Below are 22,046 nucleotides of genomic sequence, written 5' to 3'. Positions count from 1 at the left end.
ATGTTTATCCAGACCTCGCTTTTAATAAATATTTGAATTTGCCACACTTTCAGATTCTCCGCCTCAGGCCACACTCATACATCTGGGTCCTCTTCATCCATCCATCCCCGTCCTTCGCCTCATCGCCTCCTCCTCTTGCTCCCTCTCCTCTTCCTCCCTCTCCTCCCTTATTCTTCTTCTTCTTCCCCTCTCCCCCGCCACCTCTCCCTCTTCTTCTTTTGTCTCGCTCTACAGGGCTCATCTTTTCATGCATCACATGACATGCAAAGCCAAGGAGCTGGCTGTGGAAGCACACACACGCACACGCATGCACACGCACACACACACACACACACACACACAGACACACAGATGCCATTTCCACACTCAGTGTCTGAGTCAGTGGAATGTAAATGATGTTTCTGTAAATTTGGAGGACGAAGACACAAACAGACACTTGTGTTCACAAACACACAGAGAGCTGAGAAAAAAAACACTAAGAATGTACTGGATATAATACTACAAGTAGTACTATTACTATGGTACTATTCTATAGAACCATACCAGTGGTAGTGGTAGTGTCATCTATAGTAATTCTACACAAAATACATACAAGAAATATAAGAAAAACTAAGAATATGACTAACAGTCTGTAAAATACTGCGACATTTCATATACTTTGGTGTACTGTAGACTACATACTATACTACAAAAAGTGCTGAGAAACCAATGGGATTATTTCATCAAAATAATAATTATAGTATATTTTGTGTTTTCAGATTCTTTCTGAAAACACAAAATATACAAACAGCATCTACTTCCTGTCTGTTGGTGTGTTGGTCTTCCTTTTTTGTTTTCTTTGAGTGAGGTATACTTGACTTAAATAACAACACTAATCTTTAACACTGTTGGACTGACACATCCACCTCCCGTTTCCTGGTTCTTCCTCACCACACCACCCCAACACCTCCAACCATTGGTCGCTGGTCGTGACGTTATAAATCAAAGCGACTCACGGTTGGCCGACGGCCGTGTTCTCCGGTACGTTCAGGCTGTAGGTGGCGTTGGTGAACTGCGGCGGCCGGTAGCCGGCCAGGACGGCCACCGTGGCCGGCGAGCCTTTGCGGCCGCTCCCATCGGTCGCCTGCACCCGCAGCAGGTACTCCCTGCTGGGGGTCAGAGGTCGTCCCGTGGTCCTGATGTCGCCGGAGCGACGGTCCACCTCGAAGCACTCCTCCCCACCTGGACGGACGGAGAGGAGGAGACAGGAGTAAAAACATAGTGTTTAAAACACAGACTGTAAATGAGAAGTGGACGCAGTCATGGTGACGTCACCCATTGGTGCCTCGCCATCTTGAGTTATGTCCGTCACCATGTTGTTGTTTTTTGCAACCAGTGAACTGAGGACTGAGGAGGAGCGACGTAGAGACGGCGTATACGTCTCTGTTAGAGACCTGTCAATCACTGTGTAGCCCCGCCCTAAAGCATCCCCTGCTTTATGGTCTGTTTGACTCTAAATGGACCATAATGTACTAAATGAACATCATGCTGTATTGAAGAAGACTTGAAACTAGAGATTGAGACCATAAACTCACAGCTGTCCGGTTATGAACACCCAAATAAGGAGGATAGAAGATGGAGGGCTGCTGTTTGTGTGTGTTTATTTCTGTGTGTGTGTTGAAAGTGAAGCTGCTGAGGACCATTCTGCCAGCTGGAGCAACATGTGTGTGTGCGCGTGAGTGTGTGTGTGTGTGTGTGTGTGAGAGAGCTGGTTTACAGTCTTTGAAGACTTAGAAGAAGAGAGCAAGTTCTTTTTTTTTACCCACGCCAGCCCTGAGTGATGAGGAGGAGGATGCAGAAAGAGAATATGATTAAAGGAAGAGGACGTATGAGGGAGCAAGGGAAGGAGGTAAGGATGTGAAAGAGGAGTAAAGGAGGAGCAGGATCCCCAGCTGTTGACCAGAGGGGTTTAAACCAGCAGCAGCTGCATCCAACCTGTCAATCATCTATTTATGGAGGTTCTTCTGAGGCCAGTTCATCTCACTGAAGACTTCCTGTTTGTCTCCACTGAAACGTCACCACTTCATCACTCGCATTAAGAAGACTCTACAGGTGAATAGGGTCAACACATGAACTCATAGATATCACCATGAAACTTCACCACTTCATCACTCACATTAAGAGGAGTATTATTGTGTTACAAGTTTTCTGAGATATGTTTATATATGCAAATGAGGCATTATGTAATGGTAACTTTTGGTGAATTTAAGAGAAATCTACAGACATAAACAAACAAAATAATAAAATAAATGTTTTATTTCCTCTCGTCTGAAAGAAGACGAGTTATTGAAGAACAATAGACCAAATTGACCAGTGCATGAAAACACCTTTATTGTTTAATAATAGACTTTAATGGAGAACAAAAGTATAGAATAAAAGTACTTTGAACAAACTTTTTTAAAGGAAGCACTTCCCCTCCACAATAAATTTAAGATCCTCAAAGTGAGTAAAATCACATTAAAGCTACTAATTGGCTTCAAACACACACGCGGCGTGAATATATTTCCATATTGGCATGATATTAAAAAGCATTTTTAATGTAAATTATTGGATTATTCGTGGGTACACATGTAGTCACATTACGCCAAAGGGAAGTCAGAGGCTCTTAATATGAAAGCATTGGAAATTAGCTCTGAAAATATCTCTCCTTCCTTCTCCTCTCCTCTGCTAGAATAATAATATAAAAATAAAAAATCCACAGCCACCGGCGCCCACCCTCCCACTCGCTGCCTCTCCAGAGACTTCCCTATTATTCCCGAATCGGGGAGCTTTCTTTGCCCCGGGGAGCGATTAACAGTGCAGCTTCATGCCGTTTATGTGCGGTTTTTCTTTTTTCTCCCGCTCACACTTGACGGTAATTGAAGATCAACAAGTCAAGTTTTTATTTATAAATCGCTCCTTTTGAACAAAGCAGGTTTGTCACAGAGTGGCTGGCGGAGCATCGGTCGACCTAATTAACAGATACGGGCGGAAGATAAGAGCTTTTAGGAAAATACAGGAGCGGAGTGAGAAAGAAGTTTGATAAGGTAACACATTTTTACATTCACAACAAATATCATGAGAGAGGTATGTTTGGATCCAGAGCTTTGATTTTCATGAGCTAAAGGTCTGAAAACGAAAATGTTTCTTCCTTGCATTGTAACTCAGAAGTGTCCACATACTTATGGCCACACAGTGTATAAACACTATGCTTTTTATTCTTATTTTCTTAGAGTTATTACCAGGCTTCATGTGTTAAAGCTGCATTCTCTCTAGTGTCCACCAGGGGGCGACTCCTCTGGTTGTATAGAAGTCTATGAGAAAATGACTCTACTTCTCTCTTGATTTATTACCTCAGTAAACATTGTAAACATGAGTTTATGGTCTCAATCTCTAGTTTCAAGTCTTCTTCAACACAGCATGATGTTCATTTAGTACATTATGGTCCATTTAGAGTCAAACAGACCATAAAGCAGGGGATGCTTTAGGGCGGGGCTACACGGTGATTGACAGGTCTCTACCAGAGACGTATACGGAGTCTCTACGTCACTCCTCCTCAGTCCAGATATGGTCACTTCCTGTTCACTGGTTGCAAAAGAAACAAGATGGCGACGGACAAATCGCCGACCTCAAGGATTCAAAACGTCCACAAACCAACGAGTGACGCCACCATGACTATGTCCACTTCTTCTCTACAGTCTGTGGTTCTTACACGGAAGAAAAGTAGAAATTAAAAGTGAACAGTCGACTCACCGCCCAGCAGCAGGAACTGGGCTTGACCCAGCGTCCCGTCTCGTTGCCGTGCCGAGAGCCGGTACACCACAGAGCCGGGCGTGGCGTCGGGACCCACGGCGCCGAGGTAAGGAGAGGGGAACATGGCCCACTGCAGGTCGGCCTGGCTGGGCATGCTCAGAGTCAACCTGCACAGGTACCACTCATCGCCTGGAGGAGGGAGAGAGAAAAGGATGTAGAATGAGCTGCGTTTTACCTGAGATGACGTAGTAAACACGTTTACAGACGCACTTTAACGGGAAACAACAAAAGCAAAACATTAAACAGCTGGGAGGAAGTTCATCCATCAACCATCAAACACCAGAAGCATCGATCCGCAGAACTGAAACCATCAACAAAGTAGAAAACCAAAGACAGAACAACTGAACCAAACTCACAGATTCATCCATTAACTGACCGAACCAGCCGAACCAACCAGTAAACCCAGTTACTGCTCCCAACGTCACACATGTAGATGCAACATTCTCACGGTCACGTTGGCAGATTTTATCCTCATTTTTGAGACAAATAAGTTTATTTCCTGCTTGATAAAGCAGCAGCTTGTTGTTGTTTTGTGTACTTGCAGTTTTGTGTGTTGCAGCTTCACTTCGCTTGTCTGCCTCCTCTTTGTAGTCACGCAGCTCGTTAGCTATAAGCTAGCTCCGCTCTCAACCAAAAGGGGACGAGTCGACGCTTCGTCTTTTCATCTCCACGAGACGACGGAGTGACAGAGGAGGAAGAGAGGAAGCCGAGCGGCTCCTCCAAAATAAAACAACAATACTTTCAAGAAGATCACACGGGCGACATCCACGCGGCGGCGGGAACTCCCCATTCGCCCAGTCAGAAATACACATACATGTTTGTTTGCATCTACGAGTCTACTTCTTCTTCTTCTTCTACGTCTTTCTTCCTCGCGTCGTCTGCTTCTGAGGAGGGATTTGTTCGGTTTGAAAGGTTCTCGCTTCTGTTTTGTTTCACAGCAGCGAAGAGAGACAACAGCACGAAACAAGACGGAGAAGTTCACTTCAGAGAAAATACGAAGAGAAGAGGAGGAGTGAAGGTGTCTGTCTTTTTTATGTCGTCTCTGAAGGTCTGTCAACACTGAGAGCAGGAGGAAGAGGATGAAGAACAAGAGGAGGGGAGGAGGAGAAAGAGATGACCTGAAAGAGGGAGAGAGGATGGAAGTGTGAAGGATGGAGGTAGAGGAGAGGAAGTGATGAAGAGCATGAAAACAGAAGGGAAAAGAGTGAGGAGAAGGGGGGAAGAAAGAAAGAGATTTAAAAAAAAAACAACGTTAAGATGAAAGGAGGAGAAAGAGGAGCTGAAAGAGGGAGAAAGGACAGGAATTATAGGAGTATTGGGAAGTTATAGAATAATTAGGGATGGAGGAAGAGGAGAAGGAGTGATGAGGAGGATGAAAAGAAAAAAGGGAAGTGATGAGGTAAAAAGAGAGTAAGGAGAAGGAGAGAAGAAACAAAGAGATTGACCTTTAAAAACACAAAGTTAAGACGAGGAGAAGAGGAGAGGAAACAAGGAGAAATGGAGGAAGAGGAGGGGGAGTGATGAAGAGGATGAAATGGAAAAAGAGTGTCAGGCGAATGAGGTGGAAGGGGGAAACAAAGAGATCGGCCTTTAAAAACACAAAGTTAAGAGGAAGTAGGAGAAGAAGAGGAGGCGATGGAGGAGAAGAGGAGTCTTCCAGCTTGCTGCTCCTCCTCCTCCTCCTCCTCCTCCTCTTCTTCAGTCTTCAGTCGGCTCATAAAATCCAGAATAATCACATCTCCTCCCGTCTGTAGGTTTACATATGCTGAATACATCCCATTATCACGATAAACATCAACACGCTCAGACACGTGTGTGTCAGCAGAAACTATGAAAGCTTCAACCAGGACGGGGGAGGGAGGAAGGGAGGGAGGAAGGGAGGGAGGAAGGAAGGGAGGGAGGGAGGAAGGGAGGGAGGGAGGGAGGGAGGGAGGGAGGCTGTCAGCTGGATGAATAAAATGTCTCCCTCATTCCTCCAGGCTGACAAAAGGTCACTGACACCAGAATAATGACATTTAACTAATGCTGAGTTAAGATACATAAGTAGAGCCTCTGGTTAATCTCAATGAGTTGCTGGTGTTGGCCTGAATAGAAGCAAACGTTCTTTATTCAAAAGTATATTATAAAGCATACTGTAGATTAGATTTCAGTATTCACAGCAGCACAGTGGAGACGCTGAGTCTTGTTGGAGCGTGTTTTTTACAGTCAGTCAGCCTTAAAAGTATTCAGGAAGCTGAGTTTAACTTCTTTAAATCTGCTTTCCTGACGAGCGAAAACACGCAAAAAAATGGTCTCCTAGTGTCGTTACTGCAAAACCAAACGAGAAGCAAATTACCGTTAACCATGTGAGTTAAAATATTTCTACTCGAGCGAGAAATTCGCGTATTTTGGAAGCTGAGTTTACGTTTATGTACAAATTTGCCACTATATCCAAATTTTGCACACTACAAGGTGAATGACGGGATCATTTAGGATTTGCATCATTCCCATTTTGAAATATTTAAACTCGAGCGAGAAATTCTCGTGTTTAGGAAGCTGAGTTTAAACTTTAAGGAGATTCCAATAAATCGTGTAACAGGTGTTGCTGTTTCCCTGACGAGCGATAACACGCTGAAAAGGGTCCTGGCGTCTTTACTGCAAAACAAAACGTAAAGCGAACTTTTTTTGCAAAGTGATTTCATACAAAGTCAATGCAAAGACGCAAATAGATGCTAATTTGCACCCTGCACCTTAAATTGTGCCATTACGCAGGATACGCATCGTTCACGTATAAACACAAGTTAAAATATTTCAATTTGAGCGAAAGATTTGCGTATTTAGGAAACTGAGTTGCGATTACGTACAAATTCAACGTAAATGAATTCTACACGGGTTTATGTGCGATTTGCATCATTCACTTATTGAAATATTTAAACTCAAGCGTGAAATTTTTGTGTTTAGGAAGTTGACGTTAACTTTCAGGAGATTCCGATAAATCGGGTAAGGCAGAAAATGTATCCTGCACTTCCATGTACAAAGCAGCACTAGTTGATTTGCACCCAGGTGGCCGAACAACAGAGTTCAGCCTCTTCACAGTTCAGCATTCACTCGTATCCTTCCACTCGGCCTCCTCAGCAAAAAAGGGGAAAATTCGCCTCACAGCCCAAACCGGTGAGCTGATCCCTGATGTGAGCCACCGAGCTCGGGTGTAAGACTCAGTGAACACGTGCAGGCATGCATACTTAAACTGGAGGCACTGCAGCCGGCCTGGAGCGAGGAAGAGGAGCGAGGAAGAGGACCAAAGGGGCTAAAAAACCTGAACGCTGAAGCAGTCATTTCCATACAGGATATGGACGCGTTTGCCCTTTGGAGCATGACTTCATAAGATGATGTTCGTACTAAGTTTCTGTCTTTTTCAAATTTCGCTGAGGGGATTCTGACACAAAGTTTGAACGCATGACGAAATGTGAGCTCCAGTTTTAGTTCTGCTCAGCTTCCCATCCGCGAGTTATTGCTTCTACCCACAATCCTTTGTGTTTTGGGATAACTTTCCACTTCCACAACATGTACAAAGCAGCAATAGTAGTTATTTCAGCCGTGATTGAGGAAACGTTGTCTATAAGGAGGTAAACCCCCCGCTCCTCGCCATACAAATATTCAAGTTTTGGTGTGAACACAACACAAAAAAAATGACGCTCCCCAAAACTTTTCTGCAGGAAGCGAGCAGGACTTCCTCCCCACAAGTCCCTCATATTCATCATCGTCCATATGCAAAGATATTCCATGACAACACACACACATAAGATATTTCTGAGCGAGTGTCTAACAGGAAACAGGAAGTCCCAGCAGGAGCTGTGAGTTGACACCAGTCCGTCTCTCATCTCCCTCCCCTCCGTCCTCCCACTGTCTTCCCTCCTCTCTCTCTCTCTCTCTCTCTCTCTCTCTCTCTCTCTCTCTCATATATACATCCAGCTCCCTCATCGACTGCTGTCACATCGCCGTCGGCGTATGTTGGCTTTTTCTGCAGCTTTCATGTTTGTCACAATGTCCCCCCCCCCAAATGTAACTGAAGCATCTTTAAATACTGAGAGAGTTGTTGGCTGAGCTATTGTTTTCCTGATCTGTTCGGCCTGGTTTCCTGGCAGAGATCAATAACGTTTCTCTCGCTCTGTTGTGCTGAACACAGAACGCTGTGTTGTCCCTCGTCAAACAGGAAGTGGCGAGAATGACACATCCCTCTGTGAAAGCGGATAAATAGTCCCAGTGAAGTGCAGCTAAGTCCATCTTAAGCCGCCACTTACTCATTTGAATCTCAATGCACAACGCGCGTGTCACAGCTTGTTATGCAAATTTGAGGCTGAAAAAAAAAAAGAGACAAAAAGGGAATTGTGCTTTGTTCCACGCCAAACTCCCATTCTGCTGTCTTTTGATTTAAATTCATTTATTTGTTTATTTCGGGGAGGGGGATTTGTTTGTGTGACGCGCAGCGTATCGGGATCAGAGCGGGAGGAGACGGAATCGAGAGGACGGAGACACAATGAGACAAGCTATTTCCTGTCTGAGTGTGATGTGTTCAGCGTGAAGCTGAGCCACTTCAGAAATAGAAAACCGCCGCCGCCGCCGCTCGCAAGAGCTTCAATTAAGGGAGGGATGTAAGATGTGGGGGGGGGATTAAATTAAAGTGTGGTCGCACCCACAGGTTGTCACACAGCCGAGTGATGAAAGGTGATTAAAGTGTGAGTCCTGTTTATTTATAAAGTGCTTTTAACAAAAAACGGTTTGTCACGATGTGCTGACTGAAACAAACAGAGCAGAAAAAAAGAGGCGACGACAACGAGAAAAGATGAGAACAAAAAAAGTGCGAGAAAGATGTCGAGTACACAAGAAAGAGAGAAAGAAAGAGGCGGAGACTCAGAAAAACAAGCGACTCTCCGACCCACAGGTGACTCCTCACCCACCTCGTGTTTTTGATTGGGGGGCGTCAAGAGGAGGATTGTGGGAAGAAAAAAAATATCAAGAAAAGCTGCAACAAGTTAAAAGAACAGGAGCTGCAGCTCACGAGTGGTTTAGTGTTGCTCAGGACGAACACGACGCCAACAGAAAGACAATCAGGATACTTCTTTGTTTTGGAGACAATAATTAAACGCTTCCATGTGATTATGTAACACTCATAACTTAGTAGACTAAAGAGTCTAACAAACCCACAACCGTCAAGTTGTTGCGTTTTAGTTGCGTTTTAGTTGTTGCGTTTTAGTTGTTGCAGTTTAGTTGTTGCGGTTTAGTTGTTGCGTTTTAGTTGTTGCGGTTTAGTTGTTGCGGTTTAGCTGTTGCGGTTTAGCTGTTGCGTTTTAGTTGTTGCGGTTTAGTTGTTGCGGTTTAGCTGTTGCGTTTTAGCTGTTGCGTTTTAGTTGTTGCGGTTTAGTTGTTGCGTTTTAGTTGTTGCGTTTTAGTTGTTGCGGTTTAGTTGTTGCGGTTTAGTTGTTGCGGTTTAGTTGTTGCGGTTTAGCTGTTGCGGTTTAGCTGTTGCGGTTTAGCTGTTGCGTTTTAGCTGTTGCGTTTTAGCTGTTGCGGTTTAGTTGTTGCGTTTTAGTTGTTGCGGTTTAGTTGTTGCGTTTTAGTTGTTGCGGTTTAGTTGTTGCGTTTTAGCTGTTGCGGTTTAGTTCTTGTTGTGGTTTAGTTGTTGCGGTTTAGTTGTTGTTGTGGTTTAGTTGTTGCGGTTTAGTTCTTGTTGTGGTTTTGTTGCCTACACCATGTTTGTCGTTATTTTAAGCCCAACCATGATGTTTTTTTCTAAACCTAAATTTAGTTTTGTTACATAACGTCGTCCCAAAAAGAAGTTGTTCCGAGCGACATGAAAAAAAACCAGCCGATTCAGTTCCGGCACAAACACACTGCAAAGAAGAAGAAGAACACAACCACAGCTCCACATCTGTTTCTCTGTCCGTAGTGCTGCACATAAACGATGAATCTGCGTTACTCAACGCCTCAACAGTGAGAACGAGTTGATGTTGGCTACAATATCATCGATGGACATGCTGCTGAATACTTAGCCTCCTGATTACAATGGTTAACGGTTAAATGGTTAAATAGTTAACGGTTAAATGTTTAACGGTTAAATGGTTAAATGGTTAACGGTTAAATGGTTAACGGTTCACGGTTAAATGGTTAACGGTTAAATGTTTAACGGTTAAACGGTTAAATGTTTAACGGTTAAATGGTTCACGGTTAAATGTTTAACGGTTAAATGGTTAAATGGTTAACGGTTAAATGGTTAACGGTTAAATGTTTAACGGTTAAATGGTTCACGGTTAAATGTTTAACGGTTAAATGGTTAAATGGTTAACGGTTAAATGGTTAACGGTTCACGGTTAAATGGTTAACGGTTAAATGGTTCATGGTTAAATGGTTCACAGTTAAATGGTTAAAGGTTAAATGTTCACGGTTAAATGGTTAAATGTTTAACGGTTAAATGTTTAACGGTGAAATGGTTAAATGGTTAACGGTTAAATGGTTCACGGTTAAATGTTTAACGGTTAAATGTTTAACGGTGAAATGGTTAAATGGTTAACGGTTAAATGGTTAACGGTTAAATGTTTAACGGTTAAATGGTTACCGACAGTATAGACGTCGGCTCAGTGGAGTTCAGATGAAAGAAGGTGCTGAACCAAAAAGTGAAAAATGTATCAACCCGGTGACAGAAGACCACTTGATCCCCTTTAACCCTGAAGTGTGTGTGTGTGTGTGTGTGTGTGTGTGTGTGTGTGTGTCTGTGTGTGTGTGAACATCAGAGGGATCTACAGAACACAAACACTCTGACAAATGTGCTCTTGACTTGAACACAGGTGTGTATGTGTGTGTGTGTGTGTGTGTGTGTGTGTGATTGACAGTGAGGGATGCGTCTCCGTGGTGACTCACAGGATACAGGTGTTCCTGTGAGACCGGTTGCCGGGGCGACGTGTTAAGTCTCTGTGACATGAGAGAGCACTCAGGCTTTGTGTTTCCAGATGTGTGTGCGTGTGTGTGTGTGATGACTATTTACTGTATGTTCATGGTTGAATATAACTCAGTATATAATGATGTATAGTTTCTAATATTTTCTATTTCTAGCAAATGAATTGTTCAAACTTTAGCTCATTTAACATCTGCATCCTAATCATGAACTAAGTGACAAAGTGATTCACATGAGACAACAAAGGAACATTAAAAAGAGCAAATAGTAAAATACAGAAGATGTTAAATCAGTCAAGATTCAAATCCAGATCAGTAAATTAATCTATGAAGTAAATAAAAACATGGAGGTTAAATCACTTAGAATATGTCGGTATGGAGTTTACTCTCTGAACCCAAAAGCATGTCTTCTGTAAACAATCACCAAAACTACACCGTTAATCACAGCCAGAAGCTGTAGAAATCAACATTATCGTCGGATTTTCTGACGGTCCTTAAACACATCATGTGTGACGAACGTTTCCCTCAGAAAATGCAACCGAAACAAAGCTTAAATTTCTGATCAAAATCATTTTATTCTACATCTCTTTTAAAATGTTGCCCGAAATAAAGAGTTCACTTTAACCAGATTGTGTAAAAACAAGGAGGAGACACTCTGACTGAACTACAGGAAGTGAACACAGAGGAGAGGAGAGAGGAGAGGAGAGGAGAGAGGAGAGGAGAGAGGAGAGGAGAGGAGAGAGGAGAGGAGAGAGGAGAGGAGAGGAGAGAGGAGAGGAGAGAGGAGAGAGAGGAGAGAGGAGAGGAGAGAGGAGAGAGGAGAGGAGAGAGAGGAGAGGAGAGAGGAGAGAGGAGAGAGAGGAGAGGCTGTAAACATGTTACTAGTTCATTGAATATAGAACGTGGAGTTTCCATTTTTTCCCAATTTTGGTAACACTGTTGAATGTATAGATTCCATTGTTTGTTTTTTTGTAAAATAAGAAATTACGTAAAATTGATTTATGATTGATGTCGTCATAACTGTGTTGTTCTCACTAAAGACATGTTCTAGTTCTCTCTACTTCTAGTCATGATGGTTCTGTTTCATAGAGGAGCAGGACTTTTATTTTGAAGAGAAAATCAAGACCACAGAGAGAAGAATATAAGGGAGCAAAAAAACACCCAGAAACTACCAACATATTAGGAATCATTGCAGAAAAACCCGCTGTGACTTCAATCCTCTTGTCTACGTCCGAACGAGTGTGAACAGAAAGAGACAAAGCTGAGGATCGAGTGATGAAATGAAAACTTCAGTCTGGATTCTGCCGTCTGCAGTCGAGTCGAGGTGAAAGTGAAAATACATCGTCGGACAAAAAAACCCTCCTTTGTTTGTGAACCCCGGCTCTCCATCTGGTCCCTGGGAGCCAGCGGACAGAGGCCTGCTGCATCCTAATTAACCACCTTATAGACTGGCCTACTTTACCTCCACACACACACACACACACACAGAAAGCCAAAGTCCTGCAGGCACACAGTTAATTAAGCCCCATTTTTCAGTGCTGATGAAGAGAGAGAGAGGGATGAAAGAGAGAGAGAGCGAGAGAGAGAGAGGGAGGGGGAGAAGGACGGAGGATGAAGAGTCAGCGACAGAGAGATGAGTTTAAAGCCACGATAACAAGAAAGATAATGACGAGAAGAATAAACGAGAAGAAAAATGAAAAATCAGTGTAAATCTGCCACACACACACACACACACACACACACACGCACACACACACACACACACAAAGTGATGCAGCGGTAAATAGAATTGTTAATAAGACTGCTTTCTGAAAGAAGAACTGATTATTATCTTTTTTTTTGAGTTAAGAACAATTTCTTCTTTATTAAATATAAATGTAGAATTATCACTAACGCCTGTTTCATTCTTTAACTTATTTCATTCTGACCAAAATAGAAAAATGTTTTTATATTTAATTCTCTTCGGGGTTTTCCACAGTTGCAGGATTTTTTGTCTTTACGGACCGGATGATAAAGTGAAAACTACCATAAAAAACAACTCGAGCTCGAAGGAAAAAACATGAATTTGTTCATTTAAACTGAAATAATGAATCAGCTGTGGACGTATTTTACACACCTTAAAAAACCAGTTTAAGTGTGTCTATGTTGAGAGTGTTTCCACCTCTTTACCTCGCTGTCAGACGGACCTTTCTGAGGAGCTGAAGCTGTTATCTATGATCTCTACAAACACACCAGACTCCATTCACTGAAGCACTGATTCTACTCTCAGGTCATGTGAGCTGCTGGTCTGCTGCTGCCTCCATCTGTTGCTGTGTTTGTGTTGTTGTGTGACTTTAGTCAATCTGAACCAACTCTTTAAAACACCAAAGTCACACAATAACACAAACACAGTAACCGATGGAGGCAGCGTTAGAAAGGTGACTCGTGTGTTCTGAGAGGAAGAATGAGTGATTTCATCAAAGGAGTCTGGCTCACCGCTCTATTTCTGTCAAACTCCATCAGCTGGAGGTGAAACACTGACTATGGATTAATATACAGACGACACATCACAACTGTCCTTTCATCACATATTTCTTTAAAAAGAACAAGCCAACAAACTGGACCAGATCAGACTGGTTGGGACCGAATACGCAGAGTAGACCCGACCCGACTGTTGACCAGAACAAACCAGACAAGATGCAGCAAAAATATTCGGACAAGTCAGTCTTTTCTGTCTCCCGATGTGACAAACAACGAGAGATAAAACACGACTGTTCATCTGACGTCTGATCCTGGCTCTTAGATCAGATCAAGTGTTCTCTGTTCATCCTCCCCAACACAGCGCTGTCTTCTCTTTCTAACTCTTGCTTCTTGCTGCCGGTAGACTTTTAAGACTTTTATTTATTGCGACTCTAGCGCAGCAAAAAGAAAATGTATCAAGTATGACAGAAGCTCAGAGGAAGCCTTCGTCTGACATTTATTACTGCAGAATGAAATACAGGGATGGAGGTGTGTGTGTGTGTGTGTGTGTGTGTGTGTGTGTGTGTGTGTGTGTGTGTGTGTGTTCGTGCGTGTGTGTGTGTGTGTGTCTTCCATGACTGCTAATGTCATCTATCAATTCCTGGTGGAGATGAGGACGAACTCTGGACTCTCAGGAGCGAAACAGCAACATGGAAACTCAATTATGGGTTGATTGTGTGGTCAGACGGTATTTCACCATCTTTTATTAAAACCTAACTTGTTTTTCTGTGAAGATGGAAGTTTATTTTGAGAAGATTGTATTCATGTAACGAACAGAAAGGAACACGTGTTGCTGGACTTTTGTAGGGAAATGCATGAAAAATGTTTGTATGATCTTGTGAAAAGTTACCATGTTTAGCAGGAGAAACTTGACCAAGCAGGAACTTCAAACCACAACTAACTAGTAAAAATCTAATTAAATAACTGAAACTGCAAATACAAACAATTACAAGTAATGAAAATTTAAAAAAACAAAATCAATGTAAAGTTCTGTGTTAGGAATAATACAGATTACAACCATATATTTAAATAAGTTGTCTAAATGTTCCTAATTCTTGTGTTTCTTTGTTCAATAATGTGGGAACGTGTGTTGAAACTGAAGTCCGGCTGCTGGAGGTTTTGGAGATCAAAAACATGGGATCAGATCAGACTTTTTTTTTAAAGCCACATAAATTAAATATGGCCGCCGAGGCCGCAAAGCCGACTGATGACATCATTGCATCAGCCGTCGTCGTTCGGTTCCCAGAGAACTGAGGCTGAAGCTGTTCCACTGTTTCCCACGGAGGGGAATACAGATCCATGAAGACCCCCCCCCCCCCCCCCACCCCCGTCAGCAGTGCGTTCAAGAGCCCCCCCCCCCCCCACCGGAGTGGATCCACAGGCCTGATTTCTATTGACACTGAGAGGATCAATGACACTGGAGGTGATGTGGGGGAAAGAGACACAAAGACGACCAGAGGCTAAAATCAAAACACTCAAATAAGTTCCTCCATCTGATCTCCCTTCTTGATTGGCTGGATGGGGTAGGCATCATGGGAAGTGGAGCAACCGGACGGGTCGAACAGGATTTACTGATAACTCGTAGCGTTAGTTTTAATCTGCTTGGAGGAGCAGACGGGTGGAGCTTGGCTGTAAAAAAAATAACAAGAGAGTTTCAGCAATCATAAGAATATATTTGATATGTGTGTGTGTGTGTGTGTGTGTGTGTGTGTGTGTGTGTGTGTGAGACGGTCAGATTGGTTCTGCAAGAGTTACTCCAGAAGATGAAAAGACGACAAGAAAGGGGGGAAACATGAAAGGACGGCTAAAAAACGATGAAAAGAAAAGAAACGAGAAGAAAATAATATTGAGTTTTTCAGAGTGTAAATCTGTTAAAGTCACCTGGAAAATAAAAAAGGAAGACAAAGAACGGGACGAGGTGAAAATGCAGACCAGATGGCGATTGAGACGAGACCACATGAGACCAGATCGGTCCAGCAGAGACGGGGATGTGTAAGACTGTTAAACACACCAAACCAGATCCGATCGAATTAGACAAAACCAGACTGGACCAGACTAGACCAAATGGGATCGGATCGGGGGTGAGCAGACCAGACTACACCCAATAAAATGGACTTGGATCAGACTGGAACAGACCAAGACAAAACAGACCAGGTGAGATGGGATTGGACTGGACAGGAAAAGACAGTTAGGTAAATCTTTTCGTAGTGCTGATAACAAGATTTTGTAAAAAGATGTTTAGGGTATCTGGAGGTTTTGATGGGTTTGGGAGGGTTTTCAAGGACCTCAACAAAGTTTTGGGAGGTTATTGAGGTATTCTGGGAGCTTTGAAGAGGCGGAGATACGTTTTTGAGGGGGCAAATTAGAGCAATGGTTAAGTATTATCTGGTTCTAAGAGGTGTTGATGTTCTGAAGATGTCTTTGGAGGTTTTTGGAATGTTCTGAGGGGGATTAATGACGAGTGGGTTGAAGCAGCATCCAGACTCCGTTGAGGTCTTGGGGGAAGTTTTGAAAAAGGGTTTTGTGGAGGGGTAGTAGTAAGGACTCTGGGGGGCAGGCGTGAGAGACCTTTGAATTCGCCTCTGGTAGATTTGTTTGGGGAGTCGGTTTTTGACCGACGGCACCGTCACGGCGACCCGAAGAAGAAGACGATCCCAGTGTGATGTGAGAAAACAGCGGCTGTCGTCTGAATTATGAATATCTGAGGAATTTTGTCAGCCATTAAAAAATAAAGCGGTGAAAGTTTAATGCGGCACCTCGTTGATTATTGATGTGACAACTGTGGGAGTGTGTCTGCTTCAAAAAAAAGAACACGTGGGCCCGTCTGTGTTTTACATGTGTGTTTGTTAATCACTCGTGTGTTTTATTGATGCTCATTTCTTATTTAAAATCACAGGATTATTTGAAAAAAGACACGATTCGTCCTCAGCAGGGCGGAGGACGTCCTCAGGTGGGCGGGGCCTGTAAATAGCTCTGGAGTGATTGACAGCTCTCCCTCCGTCACCTCCAGGGAATGAAAGGAGTGCAGCTGTGCAGCCACTGGCTGTACATCTGGGTAACTCTGTGTGTGTGTGTGTGTGTCTTTTAGTGTATTTTGTGTGTTCTTGCTGTGACAAACCCTTCTGAACGTGTGTGTGTGTGTGTGTGTGTGTGTGTGTGATGTTTGAGCTTTCAACTCATGATGGGATTTTCCTCTCTGTGACTCCAATGTGTGCTTCTGTAAATCTGTTATCGCTCACCATCATTTGGAGTGAGAATAATCAACAAAGGCAGAAAGCTGCACTGCGCCCAGTTTAATATGTGTGTGTGTGTGTGTGTGTGTGTGTGTGTGCTTTCATGCTTGTGTGCACATTTCACAGTTTGATTCCTCTGATGTGTGACTGCAGCAGCATCTCTGGGGGGGTAAAGAACTATGTCCATTTTCTTGCTGTTGTAACTTCTCTTTCCTGAAATGAAGAGTCGGGTCGAGGTTATAATATTCTGTTCTTTCTGGAGAACTGAACGTGAGCGTGAGCCCGGGTGCTCCAGAGGTCCTGATTCAGCGCTGTTATGATGATGAGCTTCAAATATTGATGTGATGTGCCTGAAAGTTTAACCAGGACGTTGTGGCTATTGTTAACCCTCTGCTGGTGTGAGCTGCTGGTTGGTAGTTGACTGAGCACATCTCAATGAGGATTTATAAGTTTAAGTATTTTTAGATGCTTTAGTAACAGGAGGTGTTCAAAATCTACATGTGAGTAAATATTTAGCAGCCAAATCAAATAGTTTACAGGATATTCAACCTTTGTTTCTCTATAACACATTTAATACTTGACTTCTTTCTCTACAGTTCTTGTACGAAGGGTAAATTGGTCCATAAATATGAGATACGAGTTCACAGATAATTACAATTTCACTACGATGCGACGCACGATTATAAACAAAGAAATGCTGAATGAAAAGCACCAAACTGAACGTAGTTCTTGATGCATTCACTTGCTATAAACGACTCCACCATGCACGAAGACAGGACCATAATTGGGCTGTCAGAGTATATTCTTAATTTGAATACATATTCAAATAGTAAATGAACAAAAATAGATATTTGAATGTGAACATGTATATTCCATTATAAAAAAATGGAATAAAATCTATTTATATTGCTGTTAAAACATCTCCAAATAACTGGATTTCTCACCAAAAACTACAAACACAGCATGCTTTACCTTCGCCCAATAATAATGATTACTGAATGGAGCTTGAACGCATCATAATGTAACTCAATGGAACCTCCGTTCGCGTTAGCTGTTAGCTGTGTTATTTAGCCAAGCAGGACTGTGCTGCCCACCAGCTGCTAACAGCTAACAGCCAACAGCTAACAGCTAACTAGCTCTCCTCCTGCTGATTTCAACACAGATTTGTTGTTCACAATGCAGCATTACCAGGTAAATAATAATCACAGGTGTGTAGTGCTGGTTTGCACATGCTCAGTAGAGATTTGGCAGGATGTACAGATTAGGTAGCTGATACCCAATCCAGCATGTTGGCCTGTATCGGAGGCGTTTCTGATATCGGTATCGGTATTACAAAGCAGTTCATTGGCTGATCACCTGTGTCAGGACACACACACAACAACACACACACACACACACACACACACACTCACACACACACATACAACAGGGCTTCCCACCCACTGACACAGGGGCCTGTCAGTCAGTGTTTCCAAATATAAAACCCGTAACAGAGAATAATGAGAGAAACCAGACCAGAGCTTTACAATACACACACACACGCACACGCACACACACACACACACACACACACACACACACACACACACACACAATAATAGGAGCATTTTCGACTGAATAGAATTAAGCCACTTTCTTTCTGTGATAAACTTTAATGCACTGGTGAATATCAGCGCGCACACACACACATACACACACACACACACACACACATACACACACACACACACACACACACATACACACACGTATACACACACACACACACACACATACACACACGTATACACACACACACACTCTTCCCTGCAGATCTGGCGACTCGACCTGCTGATCAAAGGCTCAGATTTGCTCCATTGTGTGGATAAACCCAGGAACACACTCATCCAACACAACAACAACAACACACACACACACACACACACACATTCGGCCAATTTGGTCCGATCTTCCAAAGCCGACACTTTGGCTCTTTGGCTGCTGGAATCAGCGCGACCGAAGCACTTTGTTCCGGTGGTTGTGGCGTCCTGAGCGCCCTGCAGCCCCTCAGATCATTATAAATCCATTGTAGGCGGCGGTGGAGTTCACCGCTAACCTAATTGTAGGTTCGTGAAGCTTGAGAGTGTTGAAATCTGTTGAAATATGTGGCCAAGTGTAATTCATCTTGGGGGGGGGGGGGGTAGAACATCTTGCAGATGAAAACAGGAGAATCTGCCCTTGATGTGATGTTTCAGAGCGACTGCAGAGTAAAAGCAAAGATCTTCAGGAGATGACGGTTAAGTTCTAAGATCTTTGTCATTCTGTCAAACATCATTTACACTCTGCTGCGTTAAAGAAAACTGCTTTTCTGCTTCCTGATCTGCTCTAGTTTGGATGTTTCTGTGTTTAAAGTGATTTCACTGGAGCTGATAGCTTTGCTGGGATTCACAGTTACAAAATGACCACTTTATATCTTTATGGAGGGAAATCCCTCGTATTGTTTGTGAAGGTCACTTCAGGTATTTCACAGTTACGTTCTTATTAAAACCTGTTTTAGAAATATATTTGTTCAGCTTCTGCTTGTCTTATTCAGCATTCGGTTGTACTTAGCTCCACAATCTCGTGTCAGTTCTGGTTCCAGAAAACCAAGATGGCGACAACCAAAAACCAAGATTGTGACAACCAAAAACCAAGATGGTGATGGCCAAAAACCAAGATGGCGATGGCCAAAGACCAAGATGGCGACAACCAAAAACCAAGATTGTGTGAACCAAAAACCAAGATGGCGACGGACAAAAACCAAGATTGTGACAACCAAAAACCAAGATTGTGACAACCAAAAACCAAGATTGTGTGAACCAAAAACCAAGATGGCGACGGACAAAAACCAAGATTGTGACAACCAAAAACTAAGATGGCGACGGCCAAAAACCAAGATTGTGTGAACCAAAAACCAAGATGGCGACAACCAAAAACCAAGATTGTGACAACCAAAAACTAAGATGGCGACGGCCAAAAACCAAGATGGCGACGGAGAAAAACCAAGATGGTGAGCATACCCTGCCCTAAAGCATCCCCTGCTTTATGGTCTGGTTGACTCTAAATGGACCATAATGTACTAAATGAACATCATGCTGTATTGAAGAAGACTTGGAACTAGAGATTGAGACCATAAACTCATGTTTACAATGTTTACTGAGGTAATAAATCAAGAGAGAAGTAGAGTCATTTTCTCATAGACTTCTATACAACCAGAGGAGTCGCCCCCTGGTGGACACTAGAGAGAATGCAGGTTTAACACATGGAAGAAAATGTATTTACCAACACAGTGAACTGTTCCTTTAAGAACTTTTTCCTCTGCGGGTGATGTTTAAAAAAACAAGTTCATATTTAATCTGGTGTCTGAGTTGAGGGAGACGATGCCGGTCGGGTTAATTGCGTTGAAGTGTGCTGGTCGATGAGGCTCACTCAGCGGACGGCCTGTTTGACTAATGAGAGCATCTGTCGAGGCGAACACACACACACACGCACACACACACACACGCACACACACACGCACACACACGCGCACACACGCGCACACACACACACACACACACACACACACACACACACACACACACACACACACACAGTGTCCCAGGAGGAAGGGAACTCTGTTCTCTTTTTCAGTGTCCGTCATCTTCAATCTGCCTCACATCTCGTCTCCATGACGATGTATCACGTCTCAACAACGGCGGCTACAGCGACCTACGCAGCGACATCATCATCATCGTCATCATCGTCATCATCATCAGCTACCTCTGAGACACTCGCCTGCCACATCTCAGCAGAGGTCAGAGGGCGGTGGTCAACAAGATGCAATGTGCGATGCTCAAAGCGTGGCTCGGGGACCTGACGGGGCCCTGAAGGGCTTTCTAAGGGTCCTTCACCACCTGAACCCTGATGGTCCCTTTAGTCTGTGTGGAAGTAAACGTGTTTCTACACTGTATGTGAATTCACACACATATTCTGTCTCTGTTTGTTACAATGTTTGACATCTTAAAGAGAGGAGAAGCTCTGCTCCTGGAGGAGGAGGAGGAGGAGGAGGAGGAGGAGATGCTGCTGCTGCTGCCGGGAGCTGAGCTCTCCTCCTCCCTCCGGAGCTCCGGCTGCAGGTCCAAGGCTGCAGGTGAAGCTGGATCTGGGTCTGTCCACGGTGGACCGGTCTCTGCTGGAGTCTGAGCTGAAGGAGGTTCTGGTGAACCTGCATGAGTTCATCTGGTTTCACCAGAATTCGACCCGGTGGCTCCGATGACGAGCATCAAGAATAACTCTATAGAAACAGACCATCTTCTCTCTGATGGTCTCTTTACTGATGGAGGACTGATAGAGGATCAGGACTACACTGAGACTGGTTCATATAGAGGATCAGGACTACACTGAGACTGGTTCATATAGAGGATCAGGACCACACTGAGACTGGTTCATATAGAGGATCAGGACTACACTGAGACTGGTTCATATAGAGGATCAGGACTACACTGAGACTGGTTCATATAGAGGATCAGGACTACACTGAGACTGGTTCAGGACCAGATAAAAGTTCCAAACATTAACTTTTAGTTTCACACGGGACTCGACCAGCGGTGTCCTGAGTGAAAGTGTTTGTTCGACCTCCTCCATACTCGTCAGAAACTGAAGTAATCGAGGAGAAAACACGTTTCCCACGAAAAGTATTTTTGTAATAAACAATACATTTAGTTTGGGAAGTTAAGAAAGACGAGACTGCATTTGCTCCTTTTAGAACATTTATACATTATATATTTATTTATTTATTTAATGTCTCACCTCATTAAAACAGCTCATGAGTCGAACCTCAATATCAAAAGATGTTTTGTCTTATTCTTTTAACTTTATTGAACTACAGATTATATTTGATTACATTGTAGTTTGACATATTTTGCTAAATAAAAAAAAGGGCTAAAACATAAACATAAACATATATATATAATAAATTACTCATTTATTTGAGATGATTTGAGAGAAAAAAATCTACACTGATAATTTATTCAAAACTAAATTATAGCATAAAAAACGCTGGAACTACCTCCAAAATATCTAAAACATTTAAAACATCTAAATGACTTTAATATCAGCGAACATGAGGCGATGAAGCGTTTACTCTCACTTCTTTGTCACGATTGTTTAAATAACCAAAAATCGACAAGCGTTGCTCTCAAACGTGCCGTATTGGTTGGACTGAATCTGTCAGACGTTCCCGTCTCTTCTCAGGACAAACTGAAGAGAAATCCTCAAGAAAAAAATGCCCAAAGTTGGAGTTATGAGGATTTTTCTTCCACATGACAAACAGTGTTCTCATTATGTCTCACTTGATCTTCCTCTTTATTCCTGTTGGACTCAACAGCAGAGTGAAGATGACTCACATCAAAGAGACAGTCAAGGAAATGTTAACGCCTGACTCATCTTCAGTGTGTGTGTGTGTGTGTGTGTGTGTGTGTGTGTGTGCAGGTATTCTCTTGCTCTCGTATCAAGTCACATAAACTCAGGACAGAGTTACATTACGAGGAAAAAAGA

At 43.1% G+C, this 22,046-nt stretch overlaps 1 protein-coding gene across 1 annotated transcript in view; it reads right to left on the bottom strand.

The window, feature by feature from the left end:
• LOC142937967 (neural-cadherin) overlaps positions 1-22,046 on the bottom strand; it is a 117,120-nt gene that overhangs the window by 57,485 nt on the left and 37,589 nt on the right. Inside the window, exons 3-4 of the mRNA XM_076081120.1 lie at positions 3,772-4,040; positions 996-1,221 (exon numbers count right to left, since the gene is read on the bottom strand). Coding sequence (XP_075937235.1) covers positions 996-1,221; positions 3,772-4,040 — 495 coding nt within the window. The remainder of the gene's footprint in view (positions 1-995; positions 1,222-3,771; positions 4,041-22,046) is intronic.

The sequence above is a fragment of the Anarhichas minor genome, unplaced genomic scaffold (assembly GCF_050575085.1).
Source record: "Anarhichas minor isolate MPS153535 unplaced genomic scaffold, ASM5057508v1 ptg000079l, whole genome shotgun sequence".
NCBI classification, from domain to species: Eukaryota; Metazoa; Chordata; class Actinopteri; order Perciformes; family Anarhichadidae; genus Anarhichas; species Anarhichas minor.
This window is presented reverse-complemented; position numbering and strand designations above follow the sequence as displayed.